The sequence below is a fragment of the Micromys minutus genome, assembly GCF_963924665.1.
Source record: "Micromys minutus genome assembly, chromosome: 6".
Lineage (NCBI taxonomy): Eukaryota > Metazoa > Chordata > Mammalia > Rodentia > Muridae > Micromys > Micromys minutus.
The window spans coordinates 46482093-46506938 of record NC_137975.1 but is presented as its reverse complement, the minus strand read 5'-3'; the positions used below and the strand labels follow the sequence as shown (position 1 = coordinate 46506938).

At 37.5% G+C, this 24846-nt stretch overlaps 1 protein-coding gene across 1 annotated transcript in view; it reads left to right on the top strand.

The window, feature by feature from the left end:
- Positions 1 to 24846, top strand: part of MALRD1 (MAM and LDL receptor class A domain containing 1) — a gene marked incomplete at both ends in the record, with an annotated part of 691362 nt that overhangs the window by 183453 nt on the left and 483063 nt on the right. The window contains 4 exons of the mRNA XM_080918486.1: positions 8562 to 8714; positions 9039 to 9144; positions 9571 to 9938; positions 16518 to 16930. Coding sequence (XP_080774612.1) covers positions 8562 to 8714; positions 9039 to 9144; positions 9571 to 9938; positions 16518 to 16930 — 1040 coding nt within the window. The remainder of the gene's footprint in view (positions 1 to 8561; positions 8715 to 9038; positions 9145 to 9570; positions 9939 to 16517; positions 16931 to 24846) is intronic.

The window sequence follows — 24846 nt, the reverse complement described above, 5'->3', positions numbered from 1 at the left end:
ATAACACTCCTCACCCTGTCCTCTGGCTTTTGTGGTGTTTTCATCTCCTCTCCCTTAATGCTTCCTGTGTTCTGGAAAGATAAAATAGATGCCTCACTTATCCTCAGAACTATGTGCAGCCAAGGGTCTCTGCAGTAACCACTGATTGCTATAACCAACCCTACTGTGACCATAGCTAGAAGTGCACTCACTGGCCCATGTATATAAACATAAATACTTAGAAGGCAGAGTTACTATATGTCTCATTAGCAAAACAGCAGTAATGGGATCCCTCTGAGGTTTGCGACACAGTGGCACATAGGATTTTGGATCAGTTTATGGTATCAGAACATGTATCCCCTCCTTTAGATTTTTGCAGTATCATATTTTACAAGTTATAGATTCTTCAGGCATTCGTAGAATGAAGAATAAAGCACTCACAGGAGAAAATACATGTATAAATAGAGGAGCATGGATTGAAGAAAAGATCATTTAGAGACTGCCTGACCTGGGGATCCACCCCATATGAAGTCACTAAACCCAAGCACTATTGCTTATGCCAAGTAGTACTTAATGGCAGGAGCCTGATATGGAAGCCTTCTTGGAGGCTTTGCCAGAGCCATACTGATACAGTTGAGGATGCTTGGAGCTAACCATCAGACTGAACCAGGAACCCCAATGAAGGAGCTAGAGAAAAGACTGAAAGAGCTGAAATGGTCTGCAAATTCATTGGAAAAAAATATATTATTAACCAACAAAACCCATCACAGTTCCCAGGGACTAAAACGCCAACCAGTGAGTTTACATGGAGAGTACATATGCCACAGAGAATAGCATTCTCTGGCATCAATTGGAGGAAAGGACTTTGGTCCAGTGAAAGTGTGTTTTCCCAGTGTAGGGGAACGCCAAGGCACTGAGTAGAGAAGGTAGTTGGGAGATGAAGCACCTTCATGGTAGAAAGTTAAGGGGTAAGAAGGATGGCGTTGGGGGAAAGGAGATAATGTAAATACAGAGAATATCTAATAAAAATATTAAAAAGATATATAATTCACATATTAATACTCATTTAGGGGATGAATGTAAATAACATTGTAGAAATATGCATTTTATTGTTCTGTGCTTATCTATCACCTATTTATTATCTATCATCTACATATCTATCCATTTATTTATTACCTATCTATGATCAATTATTTGCTATCTATTTCTGATAATGCTACCCTGTGCAGCTCCTATGTATACAAGGAAAATTTTCTACTATTTTGTTGTCTTTTTAATTTTGCTGGTATAGATATGTTTTCATATAAATGTCTCTGTGTTATTTTCATAGTTAGAACACACAAATGCCTGAAGAGAATGTCTGATTTTATATTTTTTTAGAAGTAGAGTTAAAATGCTTGTGAACCATTATGTGTGTGATGTAAATAGAATCCAGGCCCTCTTGAAGAGAAGTAAGTGCTCTTAATCACTGAGTAATCTTTCCTACCCATTATTATCAATCCCCACCCATTTTATACCTGTATCCTTACTCCTTATATCATTACATATATGTTACATGTTCTTCATCAATTTCTTAAATTAAAGAATACTAAATGATTAAATATATAAATGGACACATATTTATCATTTTGTCATAATTACTTACTTAGAAGTTCTAGATTTCTGACTGACAGAGTATAATTTGTATATATATGCATAAATATATAGTGATTATTATGTTATGTGTCAAGAATTATGAAGGCTCTGGAATTTTACCCTTGCTGTAAACTAACAACTTTACATGCTGTAATTCCTGGGCTGCTGATGGAAGAGGAGAATTCCTATCTGACACAGATGACCTTGTCCTTAAGGATATAGTACTCAGTGTGGGCATTGTACTTGAGCTGCTCTTTCTTGCCCCTTTAAGTGGGGACACAGAACAACAGGGGTGTGTGCATATCAAAAATATCATAAATAGCATATCATAAATAGCAGTTGGGGATATCATGCTTGTACAGCTCACTTCTTTACAGTGGATTGCAAATCAATTAGTTTACCACTATATTTTATGCAAATGTTGCCATTATTAAGTAGAATAGCTGGTTGTCCTGTGCAAACCATGGCTGTATGATATTTAATTATCCTTGAAAGGAGAATCATAGAAAAAATGGTAGACAAGAAGTGGTTTTCATCATAAGAGGTTGCCAAAGCATGAGAGATGTGTGGACAACTGTCTAGTAACTGACTGTTATTTTAAAACAATATTAAAATTATAAGATTTTAATAGGAACATTTGTGGTTTAAATTTATTTTCACTGATAAATAAAAACACACATTTATATATCTTAAAGTACATGCACAATAATACAATGAAGCATTATTTCATTATTGTTTAAAAAGCAGTAATCCTGAAAATCAAATGCTGGCGTTTTTACACATTGGCTTTCCTTTAGAATGTGCAATCTTTCTAGTAATTTACACAGACTTCATTTTTATTTAATACTTCATTTGCCAATTTTTTCTCTTCATATATATATATATATATATATATATATATATATATATATATATATGATGAATATTAACTATTAATGGAGACCAGAGCTCAATTATCTCAACCTTATCTTAACTTCAAGCATACAATCACTTGAAGACATGATAAAAGCTAAAATGAAATAATTACAAATGTAGAAAACGTGCTGTAAAATAGAAATACAGTATTAGTGCACTTAAATTTTAAAACAATAACTATCCAATCCAATCAAAGCACAGCTTCAATGAATATAAGCACCACACGATAAAACTCAACTTTTAGTCAAGAAGCACAGGAAAGTTGAAGGAGTACTGGTGTGTATGTTAGTGTGTGTGTGTTTGTGTGTGTGTGTGTGTGTGGTGTGTAGTGTAGTGTATACACACATGTGCACGCATGTATGAAGGTTAGAGATCTACATCAGGTGACTTCCTTGAGTATTCTCTAACTTGTAGTTTTTTGACAGGATCTCTGAAGCCCCACCTGTTGTTTTAGCTGCTCTACATGAACAATGATTTCCAGGGATCCATCTTTCTGCCACACTTTCCTCCTAGCACTGAGGTTACAGATACTTACTGCCTGTCTTAGAGTTTCATTGCTGTGAAGAGACACCATGACCAGGTCAACAATTTCATTGAGGCTGGCTTATGGTTTCAGAGGTTCTGTCTATCATCATCATGACAAACAACATGGAGGTTTGCTGACAAACATCGTGCTGAAAGAGATAAGATTTCTATATCTTGATCCAAAGACATATCAGAAGAGACAGGCTTCCGCAGGTAGCCAGGGGGATGCTCTCTTCTGTAGTGGGTGGAGCCTGAGCACGAGGAGAACTCAAAGCCTGCCTACACAGTGGCACGTAAACTGTCATTAAAGATATACCTATTCCAAGAAATCTGTACCTCCTAATGTTGCCACTTCCTATGGGCCAGACATATTTAAGCACATGAATCTATGGGGACCAAATCTATTAAAATCATTACCCTGCCATTACCAAGTTTTTACTTAAGTGCTAAAGGCCAAACTCAAACACTTTACATGCCAGCCTCTTTAACTGACTGAGCCCTCTATCTGCTCTTTAGAAGAAACAAACCATACAGAAGGATACTGTCAAACTTTCATGCTTCTTGCCTATCCTTATGTAGATCACACCTTGGCATGTTATAATTGCTAAAAGCTGTTTTGTCACTTCTCTGTCAATAAGCCCTGAGCACTGAGGAACAGGCATGTGGTATAAATGTCTCCTGTAGGGTTAGGTCCTCCAAAGACTCTTGTTCTCTGTGTTAATTTACTTTTACTTTAAGAAGAGGAAAATGGACACTTGCCAGATGTCTTCTGATTGCTACATGCATGCAGAATGCGGCAGCTTATTTCCTCACACAAGGAACTATAACAAACATTATATTTAAAGGACAATAATTTTTATGAGTATTTCTTGGGGAAAAAATAAGACGTCAGGTGTTTCAAGATGTTTTCCACAGAGAATCAATAGTTGTTGGTTCAGAACCCTGTGATCTACAGTGGTGGCTTTTGAAATTTAATTTATCTTATTTTACTATTTTATATATATATATATATATATATATATATATATATATATATATATATATATATATATATATATATAGTGCTTTTCCTCCAGGAATGTTTGGGCACCACATGTTTACCTGGTACCCAAGAATGATAGAAAATTGTGTTAAATGCCCTTGAGGTGGACTGTCAGATAGTATTAGCTACCATGTGAGTTCTAAGAAACAACCCAGTGTCCTCCCAAAGAGTTTTCCTAACTCTTGACCCTTGTCTTCAGTCCCAGATCATGACATTAAAACACATCCTTCAAAGTTCCACCTACCACATTGTACTCAACATGACATCTGCTGATAAGACTCAGATAAGTGCATAACCCTCCTAAAGCCTTTCAAGGCTTTATGCTATGCCAAAATTATTAGTTCAGAATTATTGTGTATATTTTGTACATATTCCTTTCATTAACTCCAATTGGATCATTCTAACCATCAAAGCAGTTCTAAGACAGTGAAAGTAAAATGAGACAGAGTCTGAGTCTGGATATTTAAGGTCAAAAGTGTTCTTGGATCCCGTACCAATTTCTTATTCAGAAATGGCTGCAATGACTATGATGAACCTACATGTCAGCCCACCAAGAAGCTCCTAACACTACCCCCAGAGGTAACACATGTAATTACAATTAACATAATAAATAGAGTCCACTCAGGTAATTTTTCTCATAATAATTAAAAGCTACTGTAAAGCCATTTGCTTTTCTGCCCACGGTCATAGAAAAGACAAGCATTAGTTTCGAAATTCTGTGTCAACCGGGATTCATTACAAATGGAACTGCCCCTAGCACGTAAGCTCTGAGGAAATAGTGGTGTAATATTGTTTTTCCAGACATGACTCATAGTAGAGATAATTAAGGATGTCAACAATGCTCTGGAGCAATGACAATACTTGAACTTTAATTATTCAAACATACCCAGAGTACTTCTCAGTTAGAAATGGCTGGGCCATGCACAATTAGTAATGTCTGTTCTGGAAAGGTATATGTGCAATTAATGGCTAGATTAGAGACTAATTTCATTTCTACATTTGTAGGTAATTAAGCTTTTTAAATGTGCATAAGAACCTGGGATTGAAGTATGGTAGAAAAAATTTTTTTGAGTTTTATGGCACTTTTTTATTAAAATTGTTTTCGCTTAAATAGACCCTTTCTTATCTCCTTGTACAAAGCTCAAGTGCAAGTGGATCAAAGTACATTAAACCAGATACGCTGAAAGTATTAGAAGAGAAAGTTGGGAAAATCCTAGAACACATAGGCACAGAGGAAAATTTCCTGAACAAAACACCAATGGCTTGTGCTCTAAGACCAAGGATCAATAAATGAAACTTAATGAGATTGCAAAGTTTCTGTAAGGCAAAGGACACTGCCAAGAAAACAAAATGGCAGCCAACAGATTGGGATAAGATGTTTGCCAACCCCACATTTGACAGAGGTCTAATATTCAATATGTATAAAGAACTCAAGAAGTTAGACTCCAGAGACTCATACAATTCTATTAAAAATTGGGGTAGAGAGGTAAAAAAAAATTCTCAGTTGAGTAATATCGAAAACTAAGAGCATCTAAGGAAGTGATCAACATCCCTAGTCATTAGGGAAATGCAAATCACAACAATCCTGAGATTCCACTTCACACCAGTCAGAATGGCTAAGAACAAAAACACAGATGACAGCAGATGCTCGTGAGGATGCGGAGAAAGAGGAGTATTCCTCCACTGTTGGTGGGGTTGTAAGCTGGTACAACCACTCTGTAAATCAGTCCGGTGGTTTCTCAGAAAATTGGACATAGTGCTTCCTGAAGACTCAGTTATTCCATTTCTGGGCATATACCCCAAAGATGCTCCAACATAGACATATGCTCCACCATGTTCATAGTAGCCTTATTTATAAGAGCCAGAAGCTGGAAAGATGTCCTTCAGGAGATGAATGGATACAAAAATTGTGATATATTTACACAATGGAGTACTACCCAGCTATTAGAAACACTGACTTTATGAAATTCTTAGGAAAATGGATGTATCTAGAGATTATCATCCCGAGTGAGGTAACCCAATCCCAAAAGAACAGACATAATATGCAGTCACTGATAATTGGCTATTACCCCCAGAAAGCTCTGAATATCCAAGAAACAATTCTCAGATCATATGAAGCTCAACAAAAAGAAAGTCCTAAAAGTGAAAGCCTCAGTCCTTCATAGAAAACAACAACAACAACAACAGCAAGTATATAGTACCCATTCACAGTGGGCTACACCTAGATGTTAAATCATTCATAACTCAAGAGCTAAAAAGATAGACTTGTGGCAACTTTTGGTATTTAAGAATCATTATGTTTAATCTATACACACCAAGAAAACTTTGACTATTTCCAAGTCAAATATATATATATATATATATATGCATATATACATACACATACATACACACATACACACATGTATGATGTCATTCCGTGTTTTAATAGAAGTATGCATACAATAGTATTTAAATCATATCTGTATCTTTGAATATTTTGTGGTAAATTTATTTGAAGTCCTCTTTTATTGACTTTGAAACATAAAGCACAGTATGATATTCCTTAGTAACCCCTACATGTGATAGCTCACCAAGGCTACTTGCCTCATTCCATCCATGGCTTAGTAAACAGTGGCCAACCTTTGCCCATCCCTTTTTTCTTTCTCATTTCTGGTAGCCACCTTCTACCCTCAACTTCTGTGAGATCAACCTTTTTAAGTTCCACACAGGAGCCGAGGGAATGCAGTATTTGCTTTCCTTTCCTGACTTCCAATTCATGGCTATTGGTAGTAATGTTGCAAAAGCAAAGGCAAAGCTGATTTGTTCCAGAGTGTTGTTAAAGATGCCAATTCTAAAAGAACTAAAGTCTGCTCAGTGGTGCTTCTAGACATACTATCATTGGAATATTCACCATGTCTACAGCATCATGTTTCTTTTTAATCAGAAAATCAGGTTTCCTCTCTGAGTAGTTGAAGGAAGTTTACACTGTCTTCTAACAACAATGTGTTGTCTTCTGTGTTTGTATAGTAAAAATTCTTAGATCTTCTACTGAAGTTGATCTGATGCAGGAATCAAAGCATTTGCTTCACAGGGACTAACATGGCATCTAAATATTTTTGGAGGTTTTCAAATATATTTAAACATTTCTCAAATTTTGTTCTTAGTTTACAGTTGTAATTACTTTTCAAATGTAAGTAACATTTAATTTTGCTTCACAAAGATCTAACTTGAAGAAATCATTCTTCCAAGTATGAAATGCACTCTTCAGCTAGCATATTTATCGTTGAGTCTCCTAATGAAACACGTCTTTTATTTACTGAAGTACTCTGTGTTTAAAAACATTTTAGATTCCTTTACATATGCTGCTAATTTCAACAGGAGTTGAAGTGATATGCTGGTCAAATTTCAAGCAGGAAATTTACGAGAAGACAAACATTTTTGATATTATGTATTGGAGAGAAACTGTCAAATATTAGATATGATATACATGTCTCATACACTTACACAATTTAGGATGATTTATCACTAGCTTAAAATTATTAAGTAAAAATCCCAGTTTCATTGACTTCATGCTTTCATTCACAGATGGTTGCTTCTTTCCTTACACCCTTTACAGTGGAGTCACATCTCATGTCCTTGGCCAAAAGTAGACAGTGGTGAAGGTTCTCAATGGATCTATCACAAATGACAATCATTTTTACTGATTGCACATTACACTAAATAATTTAGGTCATGCCTTTTGGTTCATTTTTTTTTCAATGTAATAAACATTTTTTCACCTTTTTGCCCACTTTTATATAAAAGTATATTTCATAACTTGCCAATTTGGGGCCTTGTTGAAACTGCATACTTTCTCCTCAACTTTCTTTCATTCTTCAGAAAGAAGCTCCATCTTCGTCAGCTGTGGCATAGGGTTCTTGTGGAACTGTATAAAGTATTCAGCACCAAGGCTCTTGTGCAGGCACTTAGCAATGGTTACCCCTAATTCTTCCCTCCTGCCATTCATGGCTTCTGTTCATTCCCACCCTTCTAATCTTTTTCTCTAGAAGAGTTTGTGAGTGTTAACTGATTTTCAAGCATATTTCCCAGCAAAAGCTACATTCTATACAAATCAGGTGACACACATGCTAATATTTGAAATACCAACCCCTATGAAAACAAACTCCCTGTTGATGTTGAAGGAGGGAAAAATTACATGATTAGAGTAATGTAGCAAATATGAGCAATTTCTTAACCACCAAGGTTGACTGATGCTGCATCTTAGAAAGAATATTTGAGAAAACTGAATTTCTGAAATTGAGAATTCTGCCTTTTCTGTTTCTAGTATGAGTAGCATGTCCTGCTTTCAGACCTGGGAAGATCTTGATTTTCCTTCTGTGCCTCTTTGTATTTGAAGAAGTACTGTGAGGACATATATACTTGAATGCTACATTCCCCAAGCATAGGACTCTGGTAGTCTAAAAGTCTCATTTCTCTTCTTTAGTTGCTGATTGTGACTTTGAAGCAAACAGCTGTGGGTGGTTTGAAGCCAGTGGTGGTGACCATTTTGACTGGGTATGGAGCTCCCAGAGTGATCTTTCTGCTGATTTAGGGCAACAAGCTCCCCCTAGAGATCACACTCACGGTACAGCTCAAGGTAAGATGTTAAGGATGCTTCACACACAGCTATAGAATGCTGGTTAGACTGTGGGTTCTGTGTGTGAAGATCAAAGCATGGTAGGGCAGTACTGACAATCAGCTGGGCTGCCTGAAAGAAATAACTTCTTTATGGGTGATATGATTAGAATTAACACAATTTTGCCAGATTTAACTGAAATTAAGAATTGACATTGACTTTGTATTGTTGTACAATTTTAGTGGACATGAAACTCACTGTAGATTGCATTAAGAAGAAGAAGAGCTCTCACTGCATTGTATAATCCAGTAGGTAAACTTAACACTTTGCTTTTACATCCCACAGGGCATTTCATGTTCATTTTGAAGAACAGCAACAGCTTGTTTCAAACTGCTAAACTTCAGAGCCCAACTTTCAGCCAGACAGGGCCTGGGTGCACACTGTCATTCTGGTAACTATATATGATGGTAAATTATCCTACTAAGATGATGGCTGTAGGAATATCTCTTTATGTGCCAACTATTCATGTTTTATCCCTGGATGTACTTTATAATGATTACTACATTAAGTTAAAAAAAATTTAGCTTCAGAGTATACTATCAATATTGGCTACTTTATTTCTTAGAATGAAAGGAGGTTTTCCCTTCTACCACTGAATTTTAATTTCATCAACTATGTCTTGAATGAGGTTGCCAGGTTGTGAGAGTCATACAATGTGCATCTCAGTAGACAAACCCTGTCAAATGGCCAATTCCAAGTACTGTGAAAAAGAAACCTATGCATTGCCAAACTAACTAGAAATTGGTTGGAGAGGAAGAGTCCAAATATCAACTGTGTAGTCTCTCCTTTAATGTATTCATGTATTATGTTCTTTCAGGTTTTATAACTATGGACTGTCAGTGGGGGCAGCTGAATTGCAGCTACATCTAGAAAATTCCAGGGACACCACCGCCCTCTGGAGAGTACTATATAACCAAGGCAACCAGTGGTCAGAGGCAACTGTCCAGCTTGGACGCCTCACTCAACCCTTCTACCTGTCACTGGAGAAAGTCAGTCTGGCAGTTTATAGTGGAGTCTCCGCTGTTGATGACATTCGTTTTGAAAATTGTAACCTTCCTCCTCCTGTTGAGACTTGTGATGAACCAGGTCACTTCTGGTGTAGACAGACAAAGGCTTGCATTGGAAGGCATCAGCTCTGTGATCTGGTCGATGATTGTGGAGATGGCACAGATGAGATTGGCTGTAGTAAGTTAATTAGTTATTTGTTTTAATTAAGTTAATTTGGGGAGTACTATGTTTAGCCACCCTTTCTGGCTAGGAAGTATTGGTCTCGATTAGTTCACTGTCAGTGACTAAAGTAAAATTGTAAGGTTGACGAATACTGTATCAACTAGATATGTCAGTATATTTATTATTAAAGATTGCTTTGTCCATTATTTGTTTATTACTATGTTTGCATATTATGTATATGAATGCTTATGCATGTCATAGTGCATGTGTGGAGGTCAGAGGACAACTTGCCTGAGTCAATCCTCTCCTTGCATCATGTGGGTACTGGTGACAAAGTTGTCAGGTATAGTGGCAAGTGACTTTAAAACTGAGCCATCTTGCTAGTTCCTGGCCAATCATTCTTAAGTAGGCTTACTAGCTAGCTCCTATAAATACATTGATTTAGAAATAAACACAGTGATCCTGCCTTTATGTACTTCACATTCTAACTGAAGAGGTAGACCTTCAAGTATTTTAAATAAAATATACCATGCCTCTATTAACTGGAACTCTGGACAAAGATATGGTATGGCTTTACAGAATAGTAAAACTGGATTTTCTACAGGTGATGACTTAGCTAAGATTGAAACATGGTAAGTGAAGCTTACATTCAAAAGCCATTAAGTATGAGACAGATACAGTTAGAATGCATAAAGAGAGCACAAATCAGAGATGGAATAGGAGGGAGGCCGAGGTCAATGATCATTGTGATCCACACTGAAGGAGCATTTTTTTATTTCATAGGTGTTTAGAGTGGGCATAGCACTGAACTTTGACATATGCAAATGTCAGTGTGGGTGTGGCAGAACTAGTGGCTTTGGGAACAGGAAGTAGGAGATAAATGGAGCATTGCTGCAGCCCATTGGTGACAGGAAATTCTTTGACACAGAGGCCTGAGTTTCGGGAAAAGAACAGATGATCTGTGTGTACGTTTCTTGATTGTTTGCTTTGCAAAGTTTTTCAGGAGCTGATAGTGAAGTGCCAAGGCTCAGAGTTGCTTTTCTGATTTCAAACTTCAAAATGTTTGTGATATCTTGAGGTGGTCTGGCGCTCAGTTTGTTGAGCCTGACTTCCACCAATCATGTTCCTACAACTGCAAATTAGTTAGCCATTCGAAGAATTATTTGTTTACAAAACATGTTACAAAACATGCTTTCAACATTTGTTAACTCCTATCTTTGTTTAAGGACAAATTTATAGATTTCAAGCTTATGTGTTTCATAAATTAAAAAACTCATCAGAAACCAAACTGAAAACACAGTACTGCCACAGGTAACTTTAAGATAGGAATTTCCAGATAAGATATTGTGGAAAGCTTTGTGTACATATGTTCTTTGATAAATATATTGTAAACATATGTTAAATTACAGATTACTATCTAAACCATAAAATGCATTCAACTCTTAATTACATGGATAGAGTTAACATTGATTTTGACAAGGATAATCATGTGATATGTAGTTTTTCAAAATCCGATTTAGTTTCTACAAATGTGTAAAGACCTTTTAAGCTTTTTGAAATTCTCAAGATAATTTTTGAACATCCTGATATTAGTAGAATCAAAGGAAATGTACCATTGTATAAATAAATACAATCATAGTTTCAATATAATTCTAGCTTACTAAATGGTGCCAAGAAATAGCAGCAGCATTCACTGAGATGACTGCCTTATTGAATATTCTACACATTACATGTCCTAATATTCAGGATGAGTTTCCAGCAGGGTGTTTGCAGATGTGGTTTCCCTTAAAGAGTGGAGCTCCACATCTCATAAGATTGAACAGAGTCAGTATGCCAATGGTCAGTGTAAAAACTTGTTTTCTCAGTTTTGGTTTTATGTCAAAAACCATAGCAATTTGACATCCTCCTTCTGCTTCACAACCAGTGACTGACATGTACGGGTACCTGAAATGTCCCCAGATCCTACCACAGCTGGCTTGATTAGTCACAAGTAGGCAGCTAGCAGATGCAAGCCCATCATTCGGCTGACATCTGCTCACTGGTTTCCTTCATTAGGTCCAAGCTTCTCTTCTGGGCTGTCTACACAGATGGTTTGTTCCAGCTCAGTTGCTTTGATTCACCTGAAGTTTCATTGATTGTTCATGGTGCTTGTTCACCTTTGGCAACAAGAGCCATTGCTGAGATGAATAGTTAAAAGACAGCTGGCATTTACATTCTTAAATATTAGCATAAAAATGGAACTAAAATGCAAAACTACCTATGAAATCTAAATCTCTTCTCCTCAGCCCAGTACTTCCAAACGTATATTTTATCCCATTTTTCTAAAGCAAATACCTGGTGCCAACAAAATCCTTATGTCTTGAAAAATGAACATGCTCCAATACTACCCTAAAAATAGATTACTTGATTGATGAGGTCCTAGTCAATTCTTTTCAAGTTTGACAAAATGATGTCAGAAGTTTAAAAGCCCAAGCTCTCTTTGTATACTGTGTTGGGAATATAAATTAGTACAGCCACTGTGGAAATCAGCATAGAGAATTGTCAACATACCCAAAAATAGAGCTACAACCTGACTGAGCTATACTACTGCTGGGAATATAGCCGATAGAGTATAAGGTAGTATATAATGGGCATTTCTGTACAGCTGGCTATATTTATTCATGAGATCCAACTTAGGAGACCAGCCTGAATGCTCCTCAATGGAATAGATGAACATATTCAATGATGTGCATTTAGTCAATGGTATTTTGTTCAGGCACAAACAAGGACAAAAGCATGTCATATACAGGAACATTGATAAAACTGGAGATCATCATATGGAGTAAAATAAAACTAAACTTAGAATGACAAATATATGTTTCCTTGTGCAATGTGTAAAATCTAATGGAAAATAGATGAGATTGTTTAGAGACATGCACAGAATATAAGAACACTTCCTGTTTTTACATAGAACATGGGTTTAGTTCTCAGTACCCACAAGGCAGCTCACAGCTGTTTGTAAATCCAACTGTAGGTGATTCTATACCTTTCCTAATCTCCACAAGCTCTTGCATCCTTGTGGTCTACATATGTAGACTAAGGCCTGCACATACACACAAAAGTAAAATAAAACATAGGTGGCATGTAATTGGAACTATTAGAAAAGAGGAAGTTAATCAGGAAGAAAGAAAAACTTTTCTATTGCTATGGTAAGACACCATGACCAGGCAACTTATATAAGATAAGAGTTTAATTGAGGGCTTACAGTTTCATAAGATGAGTTTCTTTTCATTATGGTAGAGAACATGGGATTAGTCCAGGTAGTTATGGCACTGGAGCTGTATCTGAGAGCTTATATACAAGAAGGAAGATTTGCAAACTGAATATGGTATGAGTCTTTTGAAATATTAAAGCCTCCCATCCTCCACCCCTCCAGTGACAGATTTCCTCCATCAAGGCCATATATGCTAATACTTCCCAAAGAGTTCCATCAACTAGGGCCCAAAAATTCAAGTAGGTGAGTCCAGGGGGAGGGGCGTATTCTCATTCAAATCACCGATTCCACTCCCTGACCCCCATAGGCTTGGGGCCAAATCATAATACAAACTGCATTCAATCCAACTTCAAATGTCCCATAGTCTTTGATAGACACAGTATCATTTAAAAGTTCAAAGTCACTTCTGCAGCTCAAAGCATGCTTTTAGTTATAACCAACTTCCTGTAAAATTATAAAGCAAATTACATACTTCTAACATACAAAGGGCCCAGAATATACATTACTACTCTCAAAGAGAAGGTATGGCATCATAATGGATATATACAAGATCTAAGGAAGAATGAAACCCAGCTAGACAAACTCCAAATCCTGTAGTTCTATGTCTGATGTCAGAGGGCTCATATGGCTCTGCAATTCCACCTTTGCTGACTACATCACCATTTCTTTACTTCGGGCAACTTTCACTCCCTATCTACAACTTTCCTGGGCTGAAATTCTTGTGCTTTGGCACCATTAAAGGTGTCCAGCCAAATCCTGTCTTTGCTTTTACAACTTCAATCTATAAGCTTCTGTTTAAGGACTCCCTTGCCCCATGTCTGGTTTCAGTGGCTGTTATTAATTGTGGAAAAAATTCTATAATCCATTATTTCTGTATCTTCTATAAAGCCAGAACCACATAGCCAATGCCCCAAAGTTCACTGGCTGTTTGGGATTCAACTGGATTGCTTTCCTTAGTCACATTTGCATTGGAATTTTTTCCTTGTATTAACTTTCCTTTTGTGAATTCGAAGCTTTGCTGCAGAAGGTCTTGCCTGAGGGAATCATTCTCTTTATTCCTGTCCAGTCTGGTCTCATTAAGTCTTTACAGGACAATCCTTGGTTCCAGTATTTCATTTCTAGGTTCTTTCCTTCTCAAAGTGTACATTTTTAATATTTGGTCATTTTTACTATAGGTCTGTATAAGCATGATTATTTCCAACCACAAAATAGTCAACATAGGTTATCTTAAAGTCTTCTCAGACAAGATTAGTTTCAAATTCTTCAATTAAGCCTCAGACAGAGTATTAGAACAAGGGTAAAAATCAGACCCACTGTTCACCAAATCTCATAAGAAAGATCTAGATCAGTTGCTAATATCTTTCCCTATGAAGCCTCTTGATCTGGACCTCCATATTGTCTTCTAAGTTCCTATTAGAATGGCCCATTAATCTCTGTTTACATTGTGCTTTCCTAGTGCAAAGTCCTCAAATATTCCACTTTCCTCCAAATCCAACCATGATCAGGTCTGTCCAGCAAGATCCTGCTCCTAGTAGCAACTTCTGAACTTTACGTACCCATCACTGTGCTAAAACAGTGACAAATGCCACTTATAGTAGAAAGTTTAAGGACTTACATTTCTGATCATAGGAGTTTATAACAACAATGGTAGGGTCAGATTCATTATTTTGTAGAATTAGCATATACTATTAATGAAATAAAATATAATAAAATATAAGTATCAGTGAGAAAAGAAATAAAAGAATGTTGATGAGACATGGTGAAGAGTAAACAGGTATATACATAGTGTGACAGCGGGCAAAATTACACATGGCGGAATGCAGGAGTGTTTTGTACATTTAGGAAAGATAGTGTTTGATAAAGGGAAATACTAATGAGGATAAACTGTAAACCATTATAGTTGGGGCTGGCATAAAACTGTTTAGATCAGATGGAAATATGGGAATGTTCCAAGTGTTTTTACAGAGAGAAAGTGATGGTCATGTTGCCATTGGGGATTCTGGCTTAATAGCAGCCATGTAGAGACTTAGAACTGTGGTGTGGAGAAACGAAAAGGACTCTCTATGAGTGATATTTGAGAAATCCCTTATCAGAATCCTCTTCGGTACTTGGAAGTATGTAAATTTTTCCTAGTAGAAGAGCATTTGTGTGAGATTTCTAACTTTGAGGTAAGGAACTTTTTCATGATACCTCGGTGATCCTTAAGTATTTTGAATCCTAAGAGGGTAACACTTCTTAGTTATATTAGAATCATTGAAGGAGCTTAGAAAAAAATCCAGATGCAGGGAGTGGGCAGATGGCTCAAATGGAGAAAGTGCTTGCCTGAATACCTAAGTGAGTTCAAATCCAGAACTCACATTGAAAGTCTTTGGGACCCATAGTGGTGAGATTGAGGGTAGAGGAGCAGAGTGTGACCTCCTTGGTCAGTCACTGTAGCTGATCACTGAGTGCTGAAGAGATGGCTCAGATGTGAGTGCCTGCTTTACATGCATTATATAGGACTCTTTCTACAGTCAGAATCTATATAACAATCCAGATACTGGCATGATATCTGCATACCAATAACCCCAGAATGGAATGAGCCAGAGGCAGGAAAATTGCTCACACACACACACACACACACACACACACACTAATTATTATATGGAAGTTGATAGAAAAGAATGGCTGATTATCTGAGATAACATCCATCTCTGGCCTCCATACAAACACATGTACCCTCCTGATGCACACATGTGTACAAAACAGAATCATATGCAAATATATATATATATATATATATATATATATATATATAAACAAGAGCACATATCAGAGTCAAAATAAGAATCCCAGTTCATGGTATTAAAACTATTTGTGGCAGTTAAATCAGCAATTTACATGTGACTTCTTAGCTTTAGTGATTTTCATTATTTGTGTTTTCATGTTCCCTGCTCAGCACATTCCGCTAAGTTTGAAATGCTCCCGATTAAAATGTGTTCCAGTCACGATCCTTGCCTGAGGTGATGTAATAGTTGCACTGCTTGCCATGCATACTAGACAAGTGTTGTACCTTTAAGCTATGCCACCAGCCCAGGAGTATGTTTTCAGAAATAACGATGAAAGCACATTAAAAGTCTCTACAAAATAATGGTCTAAGCATTTCATCTTCACTCCAAGAATTATTACTGACTCTGCTCATAACTGTGTTTTATGTCACATTTGAAAACTGCTACAGTCTACCTTGGTGTGCATCAGTATGTATTGTTAAACAGTCTACCTTTGTGTGTATCGGTGTGGATTATTAATCTCTCTTAATTTGCCCCTATACTCATTTGATGATGTTTAATGTCACTTTACAGTACCAGAACTACTGTGTGACTTTGAAAATGGAATTTGTAACTGGGAACAAAGTACCGAGGATGACTTCAACTGGACCAGATACCAGGGTCCCACTTCAACAATGAACACAGGCCCAATGAAGGACCATACACTGGGCACAGCCAAAGGACACTACCTTTACATAGAAACTTCAGGGCCACAGGGTTTTCAAGACAAAGCTACTTTACTTAGCCCCATCCTCAATGCTACTGAAGCAAAGGGCTGCACCTTCCGTCTGTACTATCACATGTTTGGAAAGCACATCTACAGGCTGGCTGTCTACCAGAGAATTTGGAGTAATTCCAAGGGACAGCTGCTGTGGCAGATATTTGGGGATCAAGGCAACAGATGGATAAGAAAACACCTCGACATTACCAGCAGGCAGCCTTTTCAGGTAGGATAATGGTTTTCATAATATATACTTTAAATGCTTCCTAATGTCTAAGCAGCGTGAAATATCACTGTATCCTTGAATTAAAAACTGGTGGTAATTGGATCAAAGTTACTTTGAAGTGCATTCATCATTTACCGGAGGGTGTGCTAAGGCTCTTTGAATAGCGATGCCCCATGACTAACTCAGTAATGTATGTTCAACATCTCGTCAGCTGAGCGCTTGGCACTTGAAAGAGCTGCAGGTCCCTCTAATGCTAAATGCTTGTTCTACTGGGATTAAAACATGAGAAGAAAGAACAGTTTGGCATAAGGTGTGAATCCTGCAGACTGTAAACTCATAAATATAGGCTTTTGAATACATCATTTGGCATTTTAACATTTTATAGGTGAGCAGCTGAAAGCCAGGCAGAGTGTATTTTTTATTTTTCTCATTTACATTTATTTTTAACTGGAGCACATACATTGCATGCAGTTCTATGCTTCATAAAAGTGGTTTATTTTATGTATGCTGAGTACTTTACCCATATTCACCCCTTGTACACTGTGTTTTCTCTTTGTTCATACATAGTTTCTCTTAGGTATATAAAATCTGGAATCCATGTGTGTGAAGAAGCATGCAATATTGGACTTTTTCAGTCCAGCTTATTTCACTTCATATTGATTCTGGTTACATCAATTTTCCTATGAATGACACAATTCATTCTTTTTTGGCTGAATAAAGCTGTATTAGGTGAATGCCATTATTTTTTGTGCATTTAACTATTATTGATTGATACCTAAATTAATGCCATTACCTGGCTACTGTGAATTGTACTTCAGGAAATGTGGATGGGCAAGTACCCCTATGGCATGCTGACTTGCAGACCTTTGCTTACCAGTCAAGCATAGTTCATTTGTTTCTGTGACCTGTTGGTCCAGCCATGATGTAGCCAGGATAGAAAACCATAAAAAAAAAATGAGAGGATTTGGGGAACGTGAACACTTTTACACTGCTGGTTAAAATGTGATTTTTATGTAGCCAACACGGTAATCAGCATGAAGAATTCTACAGAGCTACAATCTAAACTATACCAGATAGAAAGAGTGCATGCTTTATTAAATAACACATAGCTTCTCTAATGAGGAACCCAAGTTTGACTCCACATCTCCTCATTCTTGATACAACATTGTTTGGTTTTGTTTTTAATTTTACATTTTACCTAACTTGTAAAAGCCAAACTGACAGGTTCAAATGCACATGTGTTTTTTCAATTTTATAGACTTCTTTTGGGTATTTTCTTTATTTACATTTTAAATATTATCCACTTTCTTGGTTTACCCTTTGGAATCCCCCTATCTTATTGCCTTTATGAGAGTGTTCCCCCACCTACCCACTCCCTCCCATCTTCCCACCCTGGCATTCCCCTAAACTGAGGTATTGAGCTTTCACAGGGCCAAGGACCTCTCCTCTTGTTGAAGCCTGATAAGGCCATCCTCTGATATATATGTTACTAGAATCATGGGTTCCTCCATGTGTACTCTTTGGTTGGTGGTTTAGTCTCTGGGGATTCTGAGTAGTCCGGTTGATTGATATTGTTCTTCTTGTGGGGTTGCAAACTCCTTCAGCTCCTTCAGTCCTTTTTCTAACTCCTCTATTAGGGAACCCATTCTTAGTCCAATGGTTAGCTGAGAGCGTCCACCTCTATATTTTTCTGGCTCTGTCAGAGCCTCTCAGGAGACAGCTATACCAGGCACTTGTCAGCATGCACTTCTTATCATCCACAATATTGTCTGGGTTTGATGACAGTATATGGGATGAATCCCCACAGTCTCTGGATGGCCTTTTCTTCGGTGTTTTATGGTTGCTTTTCTTAGAGATTCTCTTCAGTGATTAACTCAGAGGCCTCACTTTTGTCAATTCTGTAGATAAAAAGCAGACCATTTCAGAGAAGTTGTCATTTACTCTCAATCGAAAAAGTTTGTAAGCAGCAGAGTCAGGATTCAAGCTAGACAGGGTTTGTAAATAACTGACATTTCTCTTTTTTTTTCTTTTTTCTCAATTTTATTGGATATTCTCTATATTTAAATTTCAAATGTTATACCCCCCCCACTCCCCTTTCTTTTCTCCCTCAACTTGCTTTCATGAAGGTGCTCCCTCTCTGATTCAGCCTCTCCAATTCAGAGCCTTGGCTGGTTGATGATGTTGTTCTTCCCAAGAGGTTTCAGACTTTTCCAGCTCTTTCAGTCCTTTCTCTAGCTCTTTCATTGGGGTTCCCATGTTCAGCCCAATGGTTAGCTGCAAGCATCCTTATCTGTATCTATATGACTCTGGCAGAGCCTCTGAGAAGACATCCATGTCTGGTTCCTGACAGTAAACACTTCTTGGCATCAGCAATAGTGCTTGGGTTTGGTGGGTGCGTATGTGGTGGTTCTCCAGGCAAGGCAGTCTGTGTAGATCTGTTCTTCAATCCCTACTCCCCTATTTGACCTTGTATTTCCTCCCATGAGTGTTTTGTTCTCCCTTCTAAGAAGGACTGAGGCATCTGCATTCAGGCCTTCCTTCTTTTTGAGCTTCATATGTTCTATGGATGGTTTCTTGGGAATTCTGAGCTTTTGGGGCTAGCATCCACTTACAAGTGATTACATACCATGAGTGCCTGTTTGTGCCTGGGTTACCTCACTGTCTTAGTTAGGGTTTTATGGCTGTAAACAGGCATCATGAACAAGGCAAGTCTTATAAGTGACAACATTTAATTGGGGCTGGCTTACAGGTTCTGAGCTTCAGTCCATTATCATCAAGGTGAAAGTGTGGCAGCATCCTGGCAGGTATGGTGCAGGAGAAGCTGAGAGTTCTACATATTCCTCCAAAGGAAACCAGGAACAGACTAGGCATCCTTAACCAGCAAGGAGGAGTGTCTCAAAGCCCAGCCCCAGAGTGGCACGCTTCCTCCAACAAGGCCACACCTTCTAATAGTGCCATTTCCTGGGCCAAGCATATGCAAACTATCACACTCACAAAGGATGATTGCTTCAAGTTCTATCCATTTGCCTAGGAATTTCATGAACTCATTGTTTGTAATAACTGAGTAGTACTTCATTGTGTAAATATACCACAATTTCTGTATCCATTTCTCTGTTGAAGGACATCTGGGTTCTTTCCAGCTTCTGGCAATTATAAATAAGGCTGCTATGAACATGTTTGAGCATGTGTCCCTGTTAGATGTTGGAGCTACTTAAAGAAGTACAGGGTGACATATCTCTTTTTATCTTTAGTTTTTGAAGCCTGTAGCATGTAGGGCATTGAGTATAGATTTTCTCCTTCTTTTAAAGATTTCTGTACATAATATATTGTAACAAACATTACGGCTATACTCAATCATGTTACTTTCTTTTTTTTTTTTTGAGTTTCATTTTTTTTTTATTTTTTAAACGACTTTATTTTACAAAACAAAGATAAATGTACAGATTTTAAACATTTTTTGCTTAAAATTATACATTTTTGTCAGTACTGTTTTTTCAGACATTAAAATAAATTTTACATAAAACCATGTGAATATATTTTTTCGTCAGTACTTGAGTTTTTTCAAGGGCTTGACAGTATGCATTGAAAACCTACTAGTTGCAATAAGCGTAAAGTACATGCAAAACAAAACGCAACATGGAAATAGTCAAAGTCTTCTTGTTTTGTGAATATATGTATAGTTTTTGTTTTCTTTATTTCTTGGACTTCATACAGTCTGTGAGTTGTTTCTGGGGGAGTGCAAGCCTCTGGGGTTAGCATCCCACTATCAGTGACTGCATATTATGTCTGTTCTTTTGTGACTGGGTTATCTCACTCAGGATGATCTTCTCTAGATGCAGCCATTTTCTTAAGAATTTGGTTAAGTCATTGTTTCTGGTAACTGAGTAGTATTCCATTGTATATATGTACCACAATTTTTGTATCCATTCGTCTTCTGAAGGACATCTGGGTTCCTTCCAGCTTCTGGCTATTATAAATAGAGCCGCTATGAACATTGTGGTGCATATATCTTTGTTGTGTATTAAAGTGTCTCTGGGGTATATGCCCAGAAGTGGAATAGCTGGGTCTTCAGGTAGTACTATATCCAATTTTCTGAGGTATCGCCAGACAGATTTCCAGAGTGGTTGTATTAGCTTGCAACCCCACCAACAGTGGAGAAGTGTTCCTATTTCTCCGCAGCCTCGCCAGCATCTGCTGTCATCTGAGTTTTGGATCTTGGCCAATCTGACTGGTGTGAGGTGGAATCTTAGGGTTGTTTTGATTTGCATTTCCCTGATGGCTAAGGATGTCGAGCACTTCCTCAGATGTTTTTCGGCCATTCAGTGTTCCTCAACTGAAAACGATTTGTTTAGCTCTGTACGCCATTTTTAATAGGGTTATTTGATTCTCTGGTGTCTAGCTTTTTGAGTTCCTTGTACACCTTGGATATTAGGCCTCTATCTGATGTGGTGTTGGTAAAGATCTTTTCCCATTCTGTTGGTTGCCGTTTTGTTTTCTTGATGATGTCCTTAGCCTTACAGAAACTTTGCAATCTCATTAAGTCCCATTTGTTAATTTTTGACCTTAGCTTGAGCCATTGGTGTTTTGTTCAGGAAATTTTCTCCTGTGCCTATGTGTTCTAAGGTTTTCCCTACTTGCTCATCTAATAGTTTCAGTGTATCTGGTTTAATGTGGAGATCTTTAATCCACTTACACTTGAGCTTTGTAAAAGGAGATAAGAATGGGTCTATTTTCATTCTTTTGCATGTTGAGTGCCAGTTGGACCAGCACCATTTGTTGAATAGGCTGTCCTTTTTCCATTGAATGTTTACTGCTCCTTTGTCAAAAATCAGGTGACCATATACATGAGGGCTCATTTCTGGATCTTCTATTCTATTCCATTGATCCACTTGCCTATTTCTGTACCAGTACCATGCAGTTTTCAGCACAATTGGCTTGTAATATAGCTTGAGGTCAGAGATAGTGATTCCCGCAGATGTTTTTTTGTTGTTGAGGATGGATTTCGCTATTCTAGGTCTTTTGTTATTCCATATGAAATTGCACATTGATCTTTCCAATTCCATGAAGAACTGGGTTGGAATTTTGATGGGGATTGCATTGAATCTGTAGATTGCTTTTGGTAGGATGGCCATTTTTAAGATGTTGATCTTTCCAATCCATGAGCATGGGAGATCTTTCCATTTTCTGAGATCCTCCTCAATTTCTTTCTTTAGAGGTTTGAAGTTCTTGTCATACAGGTCCTTCACTTCCTTAGTTAGAGTCACACCAAGGTATTTCATAGTTTTTGTAACGATTGTGAAGGGTACCTTTTCCCTAATTTCTTTCTCCACATGTTTGTCCTTTGAGTATAGGAAGGCTACTGATATGTTTGAGTTAATTTTGTATCCGGCCACTTCGCTGAACTTGTTTATCAGCTGTAGAAGTTTTCTGGTGGAATTTTTGGGGTCACTCAAGTACACTATCATGTCATTAGCGAAGAGTGATGTTTTTATCTCTTCCTTTCCGATTTGTATCCCCTTGATCTTTTTTTGCTGTCTAATTGCTCCAGCCAGGACTTCCAGTACTATGCTGAATAGGTAGGGAAAGAGTGGGCAGCCTTGTCGAGTCCCTGATTTTAGTGGGATTGCTTCAAGTTTTTCGCCATTAAGTTTGATGTTGGCTGTTGGTTTGCTGTATATTGCTTTTATTATGTTTAAATATGGGCCTTGGATTCCTGTTCTTTCCAGGACTTTTAACATGAAGGGGTGTTGGATTTTGTCGAATGCTTTCTCAGCGTCTAGTGAGAAGACCATGTGAATTTGGTCTTTAAGTTTGTTTATATGGTGGATTACATTGATGGATTTCCTTATGTTAAACCATCCCTGCATCCCAGGGATGAATCCTACTTGGTCATGATGAATGATGGTTTTGATGTGTTCTTGGATTCGGTTTGCAAGGATTTTGTTGAGTATTTTTGCATCAATGTTCATAAGTGAGATTGGTCTGAAGTTCTCTTTCCTTGTAGGGTCTTTGTGTGGCTTAGGTACGAGGGTTATTGTAGCCTCAAAAAATGAGTTGGGTAATATTCCATCTGATTCTATCTTTTGGAATAGTTTGGCGAATATTGGTGTTATAATCCCAATACATTTCTGATAAAATTCTGCACTGAACCCGTCTGGACCTGGGCTTTTTTTGGTTGGGAGGCTTTTGATGACTTCTTCTATTTCTTTAGGTGTTATAGGGTTATTTAGATGGTTTACTTGGTCCTGGTTAAACTTTGGGACCTTGTATCTGTCTAGGAATTCGTCCATTTCCTCCAGATTTTCCAATTTTGTGGAGTATAAGTTTTTGTAGTAGGATCTGATGATTTCTTGAATTTCCTTAGTTTCAGTTGTTATGTCACCACTTTCCTTTCTGATTTTGTAAATTTGGATAATCTCTCTTTGCCCTTTAGTTAGTCTGGCTAGGGGTTTATCAGTCTTGTTGATTTTCTCAAAGAACCAACTCTTTGTTTTGTTGATTTTTTCAATGGTTCTTTTTGTTTCTATTTGGTCTATTTCTGCCCTAATTTTGATTATTTCTTGCCGTCTACTCTTTTTGGGTATATCTGCTTCCTTTTGTTCTAGGGCTTTTAGCTGTGCTGTCAGGTTGCTGATGTGAGATCTCTCCAGTTTCTTTTTGGAAGCACTTAGGGCTATGAGTTTTCCTCTCAATACTGCTTTCATTGCATCCCGTAGGTTTCGGTATGTTTTGTTATCGTTTTCGTTGAATTCTAGAAAGTCCTTAATTTCTTTCATTATTTCTTCTTTGACCCTGCTATCTTGTAACAGAGCGTTGTTTAGTTTCCATGTGTATGTGGGCATTTTGTTGTCTTTGTTGTTGTTAAAGACCAGCCGTAGACCATGGTGATCTGAGAGGATGCATGGGAGTATTTCAATCTTCTTATATCGATGAAGGCTCGTTCTGTGTCCAATTATGTGGTCAATTTTCGAGAAGGTGCCATGGGGTGGTGAGAAGAAGGTGTATTCTTTTACTTTAGGATAGTATGTTCTGTATATATCTATTAATTCTAGTTGGTTCAAAGTCTCTGCTAGTTTTTGCAGGGTCCTTGTTCAGTTTCTGTTTTTCTGATCTGTCCATTGGTGAGAGTGAGTATTAAAGTTTCCCACTATTATTGTGTGGGGTGAAATGAATTTTTTAGCTTTAGTAGAGTTTCTTTTATGAATGTGGGTGATTTTTTATTTGGAGCATATATGTTAAGGATTGAGAGTTTCTCCTGACAGATTTCCCGGTAATGAGTAAAAAGTGTCCTTCTTTATCTTTTTTTGATAACTTTTGGTTAAAAATTTACTTTATTCGATATTCGAATAGCTACTCCAGCTTGCTTCTTGGAGCTGTTTGCTTGGAAGTTTTTTTTCCCACCCTTTAACTCTGAGATAGTGTCTGTCTCTGTCTCTGAGATGAGTTTCCTGTATGCAGCAAAAGGCTGGATTTTGTTTATGTATCCAGTCTGATAGTCTATGTCTCTTTATTGGGGAGTTGAGACCATTTATGTTAATTGATATCAAGGAATAATTGTTTTTGTTTCCTGCCATTTTTGCTTTTTTGGGTTGAGTTGTGTCTGTGTTTTTTCTTCTTTTAGTTTTCTTGTTTAGGAGTTTTCTTGTTTTTACTAGGCTGTATTTTCCCTCCTTGTATTGGGTTTTCCACCTATAATTCGTTGTAGTGCTGGGTTTGTGGTCAGATATTGTGTGAATTTTGATTTGTCTTGAAATATCTTTGTCTCTCCATCGATGGTGATTGATAGTTTTGCTGGGTATAGCAGCTTGGGCTGGCACTTGTGCTCTCTTAAGGAGTGCATGATGTCTGTCCAGGCTCTTCTAGCTTTCATAGTCTCTGTTGAGAAATCGGGTGTGAGTCTGATTGGTCTGCTTTTA